The 6,000-nt window shown below is 39.8% G+C and overlaps 1 protein-coding gene across 8 annotated transcripts in view; it reads right to left on the bottom strand.

Annotated features, from left to right (window-relative positions):
* The window catches only part of CACNB2 (calcium voltage-gated channel auxiliary subunit beta 2), a 425,865-nt gene continuing 419,865 nt past the window's right edge, over window positions 1-6,000 (bottom strand). For all 8 annotated transcript variants that reach the window (XM_038391140.2, XM_038391138.2, XM_038391141.2 and 5 more), the window contains one exon: window positions 1-1,524. In XM_038391140.2, coding sequence (XP_038247068.1) covers window positions 1,030-1,524 — 495 coding nt within the window. In that variant the 3' untranslated portion in view covers window positions 1-1,029. The remainder of the gene's footprint in view (window positions 1,525-6,000) is intronic.

Raw genomic sequence — 6,000 nt, 5'->3', positions numbered from 1 at the left:
TCTCTTATTTCCTTCACTAGATCTTCTTCGACACACTGAACTTCTGCATGTGCGCACACACACACACACAAACAAATATGCGTGCACTGCCCACCAGGATGTATGCTCCACCCTTCTGACAATAAGACAAAAATTAGAGTGTGCCCATTAAAATTTGTGTGAAGTGTGTAGAACAATTTATAGTGCTAGGTTAGTTAAAAGAAAAATAAGTTTGCAAGGACGGCATAAAATATAGGAATCAAAACTTTTATCTCAAGCATTCATTCATTCATATTTACAGTAAGTACAAGCTTTCAGCTATAGAAGAAAAAAGTCTAGATTGAACACTCTTACAAATTTCCTGAAGGAGGCTAGTTCCAGTTGCCAGTAATTCAAAAGCAAATCTGCTGACTTGGCATTAGGACTCTAAAACAGTGTGGTCAAACTTATATAGTAAGAAGGTGTCTGCAGAAATAACATTTATAAACTGTATATACAGTACACAGTACCAGTACATAGAAAATAGATTTTGACTTTATGATTCCCTGTGTGTAAGGCAAGACTGAATTCTGTCCCCAAATGGAGTCCACTAGAGGTACAAGCAACAGATAGTGGCTCTTAAATCAATATGCAAATCAAGTGCATACAAATTAAAAATCAAAACAGATGAGTTTCAGTTTTGTATGTGCTGATTCTGGCTTGCTGAATACACGGGAGGTTATTAAACATCAACTGTACCTTGTTTTAAAACACTAACACCACCTTGATGGCAACAGATATTGTTCAAGTGGCTGCTACCAAAAACAGCTTGAAAAAAAGCACAGTACAACATCAGGAGCTCTGCAGTTGTACTATGCCAATTTATATAGCACTAATCCAAAAAATAAGTATATGAATATTCTATTTCATGCTATTGCTATGCAAGCAACAGCAGTACAAATCAGCATACAGAAGGATACCATATGTTATGCAATGAAGAACCCAAAGATATTTTCAAGGGGCGTTGTTATACAAGACTTCAAAGAAACACAAAACTGCCAGAGGCAAAAGTTACTGGCGGATGTATACATCCCTGTTCCAGTCTCCTGTGTCGTTGCGTTTTCTAGATATCACTTCCCCATCTTTGTCACAATACTGGTCCCTTGATTTATGACGACTGCGTTGTTTGTTGCATTCGTTGTGGTCCTGCTCTCGGTCCCTTTCCTTGGAGCGATGCCTTGATTCCCTATGTCTGTGATCGCTGCTCCCATGTGACTCGTCCCTATGACTGTGATCCCTGTGAGAATCATTGTGGTCTCCATGCTCATATGAGTACTCTTCCTTTGGTTCTATGTAAGCTGAATCTCTGCTGTCTTGGGTTTCTGAGTCAAATGTTTCTTGCCTAGACAGGCCTCGGCTAACACCACTGCGATGGTTATGGTGCTGTGCTGAGGAAGATGAACGATGTTGAAATTTCTTCGTAGGTTCAATCCGTGCTTCCTCTTCAACTTGTGAGCCAGTTCGTTCTGGGGCTGAATGGTCATTCCTCTGATCTCCTTGAGAGCCCTGGTTAGTGTCACAATAGACAGTAAATTTGCAATCATAAGCACATATTTAAAGACTTTTCCTCAATACAAATTAAGCTAAAAATAATAAAAGCAGTAATTTACATACACGACAATTCACTGTGAATCTAATCCAGAAATTGTTAGAATTAAACTTTTACTGAACATATTGTATTGTAATACAAGTGAGCCCTTCCATCCGAACCAGGATGTGGGGAAGCAGTCAGTTTGTGCATGGCTTGTGCAACATCTTTACTTTCTGAACATTCCAGTTAGCAACAACTGCAGTCACAACATGGAGGATGCAGGGGCAGAACTGGGAATACAGAAGAGCTAGAGAGGATATGTCAGCTTCAGAGAGGGTACGTATCATTAGAGGATATCAGAAACTTCTTTGAGGACAGGTATCACTGGAGACAGTCTTTAAAACACAGCTGGGTGAATGCTGAAGGGGTGGATATAGCAGTGGAAGGCCAAGATTTTGGCCTCTGGTTTTATTTTAAGAATTAAGATATGGCTTGACCTGGTATTGCTTATACTTGTATTATAATACCAATAATATCATTGTCCCTCTAGGTTTTTTGGTAACAATTCAATTCTCTCACTGTGATAAGACACTTGGCAATAATCATTTAACTATAAGGTCAAAGTCCAAGGAAAATGGAGGGACAATGATATTATCACAAACAATTTCCTAACATATTGCTACTACATAAGACTGAAATAAGAATTAGCACGTACAATCAAACCTAGTCTTCATCAGCACAGTGTTTGAAATCACTGCAAAATGAACAATTGTGAATATTTAGCTCAGTTTTGGGGTTCCGTTACATTTACCGGCATTTGTCCCAAAACAACAGCCAAATGATTACTGAGATTTAATTTCAGAATTAAGAAAGAAACAGTGTCCTGCCAAAAGGAATAGTCCTGATCACCTTTAGCTAGGAACTTCAGCACGACGCTATCACTGCTGGTACAAAGTTAAATCAAACTAGTAGTTCAAAGCCCTTGCTGTTGCCTGGATGTGGCAGTTGGACCAAGTAATCCACCTTCTCAGCAGTCTCCCTCATTCAAGCAATGAAACTGTTGTATGCAAATTTGCTATCGAGTAAGGCTGGTGACTGAGTGATATTTGACATAACAACGGTCTGGGACTCTTGGCATGGCATAGATACATGCCTTACTATACACTGAACAGGTATAATTTGTAAAGTACTAATTGCTGAGAATTTTAAAAATTGGATGGTAACAGACTACGAACCTCAATTATGATTGAACCGGGTGGTATTCTGAACAAAAAGAGCTCTCAATCATGCTTGTAACTGTTTCCAATTGCTTCATACTGACTCAACAGACATTCTTGGCTTCAGGGTGACACACAATGTAAAAATCCTGGATTATTATTATATAGGTAGAATTTAACACAGTAGTACATCTGTTTATCTGAGTACAGTAAAAGCTATAATTGCATGTGCTTTGCCAAATTACACTGGAGATTATATCACTTGTGTTGTTCAGATTCATGAGTTTCTGACATCATGTCTCTGTCAACAAGACTCTAGGCTCTACTGAGGAAGTATTTTGTTTCTGTTTTGGTCATTATTTAGCTGGTGTTGGCATTTTGAGAGGGGAGTGTATTAAATATGAACTTGAATAGTTAGTACTATTCAGCAAGGTGAATGGAAAGAAATGCCCAGAGTTGGTGTCTGAATAAAAAATACATATTTATTATGTTCTGTTAGAATAAATTAAAAAGTAAAGAAAATAATCTAAATTAATGATCTGCTCTAAATTTACGAAAAAAAAATAAAGTTTGTCACAAGGATGGATTTTAAAGCACACAAAATAAGAACAGTTATATGGGATATTTTAATTTCCAAATGGTCAAAATGTCAAATACAATCAATGTTACAGAATTTTGATCAGTAAAATTCAAAGAGCAAGTGCAAATCTTCTAGCTGCTCTGAAGAAAAGAATGTTTTATGAATTCAGATCCAGTTGGTCTGCTTTGACCGGAAACAAAGGGCTAAGCAAACTATACTTTCCCCCCGCTCCAACTTCAGAAACTGTTAGTGAAAAAAAAAATCTAGTGGAAGCCATCGGCACCTCCATGGCAAGAACTGGCCCCTAATATTACAGATGGACTGAGGAGGCAGCATTTGGATCCAGATTAACATTTAGGTTAAATTTTGGGATTGTGGATCAAAGTCAAATTAGGACTAGGATTGGGTTTGGTTTCAGGAATGATGAAGTTTTATGAACTGTTCTAAGAAGAGTTCTGTCCAAAAAGATGGAAATATTATGAGATCAGCTCTTTTCAGAGATTTCAGGCTGAAATCTTTCAGTTCTTGTGAGATTTTAGCTGCATCAAAACAAGAAAGGGAAAACAGGCCCTCCTAGTTTTGTATCCTAACAGTGGGTTCAGATCTGGAGACTGGAATGCAAGTTCACTCCATTCCTAAACTTTCTAGAGGCTCAGATATGAGGTTCCAGCTTTAGCCCACCTCTGCTTAAAATATATCTTCATATGATGAAGCAGAAGGAAGTTAGGGTTCTAGATTTTAAACAGGACCACCTTTGCTCAGCATTTCAGGATTAATAAACCATCAAACAAAACCATGAAAGAGTAAAGATAGTTTTATTTTTAGTACTTAAAATAAAAACCTGTGAATTTGTAAGAAGAGATCACAGAGTTCAGAAAGGTGAAATTAATAACCCATTATGGTCCTTGAACAGTGTGGTTAAAAATCAATATACACTAACATAGGTTGGTAGAACATAGAAATATCCATTCAAGGGCATAAAAAGGCTTGAGCAATACTATAGCTATACAATTGTATCTAGCACACTACCTATCACTGCTGGGTAACATCAATACCTAGACTGCTCTTCCAGCACACATTAATTCAGAGCAGTTTTTCAGCCCTGAGGACAAACAAAGGCAGGAGCTAGCTGGCGCATACGCTCTCTTTTCCCCAGGATGCTCTGTGAAGAGAGACATATCCTACAGACTGCATTAAAGTGATTTTCCTTGCAGGGAAGAGCCTGCCAAGTCTGCAATTTCACAGGGAAATCTCTATTAAAATAAAGCCTTCACTGCAGGAAAAATATTTGCAAGATCCACAAAAAACAAAACACTTCAGCAGTTGAAATTTTAAATGCAGGGACCGTTTTTTCTACAGTCTTGTCTACACCGGCACTTTACAGCACTGAAACTTTCTTCGCTCAGGGATGTGAAAAAACATCCCCGTGAGCGATGCAAGTTTCAGTGCTGTAAGCAGGGAACTGCGCTCCCTGTAAGCAGGGAACTGCGCACTGGGAGCTATTCCCCTCATGGAAGTGGTTTTATTACAGCGCTGGGAGAGCTCTCTCCCAGCACTGGAACCGTGACTACATAGCCACGTTAAAGCGCTGCCGTGGCAGCACTTTAACGTCAGCTGTGTAGCCAGACTCAGGGAAATGTTTCTGTCAGTCGTAGGAATGGACTTGAAAATGAAGAAGCTGATCATAAGTAAATCTTAGTCTGAAATTGGGATGGAAGAATTGGCTATTTTAGTTGAGGCAAATGTGACTCTAATCCGCTCCATGACCTCAGCAGATCCAGTGTGGTTCCGAAGATACAGGGCACCAGGATGCCACTTATCATTCATACAGCAGAAGCATCTGAAGTACCCAACCAAAATCAGAGCCCTATTGTGCCTGGTACAATAGGAAGAAAGAGTTACTAATTAGGCAAGGCAGACAAAGGGTGGGAGTGGAAACGGAGATGAAGTGACTTCTTAAAGTCACACAGCGGGTCAGTGACAGAGCTGGGAACAGAACCCTTGTCTCCTTGTAACACCAACAAAGCCCAGTCATTGATGGGTGGGATTGAATCTGGGACCTTTGGAGCTAAATGCATGAGCCTCTACTGAATGAGCTAAAATCCATATGGCTATTAGCTAAAGCAGTAGAGAAGACTCATTAATCTCTCTAAGTGGTCCCAGTGCCACTAGAGGGGACAGAACACCACACCCAGAAGGTAGGTGGGTTACATCCTGATTCCCCATCCAATGCTCCATTGGTTAGCACATACTGGATTTCAAATTCCCACTTGCATAATATGCTAGCATATAAGGAGGGTACGATGAGGGAAGTGTGTGATCTGATGGCCAGTGGATAAGGGAGCCATGGAGGGGCCACTTCATCCTCATGACTGCAGTAGGGTAGTGGCTATAAAGTGACTCCATGACCACTCCATTGCCTGTGGAGGGATGGATTCCTCCCCAACTTGTTCCTGAGAAACTCTCTCATATACAGCCCAGTCATTTAGGCAGGGTTCTGGGATATTAGTCACTTTGAAAGTTACCAGAGGCAGTAACATGCATGGCATTACTGTTAATCCTGTTGTATAACTATGACTGAATCATATATGAAGAGTTATAAAAATGCTGGTGGCTGGTAAGTATGTTACTGCAGCAGTGGTTGTTCTGAGCAT

Source organism: Dermochelys coriacea, chromosome 2 (genome assembly GCF_009764565.3).
Source record: "Dermochelys coriacea isolate rDerCor1 chromosome 2, rDerCor1.pri.v4, whole genome shotgun sequence".
Lineage (NCBI taxonomy): Eukaryota > Metazoa > Chordata > Testudines > Dermochelyidae > Dermochelys > Dermochelys coriacea.
The sequence above is the reverse complement of the archived record's forward strand: the minus strand, read 5'-3'. Positions and strand labels throughout refer to the sequence as shown.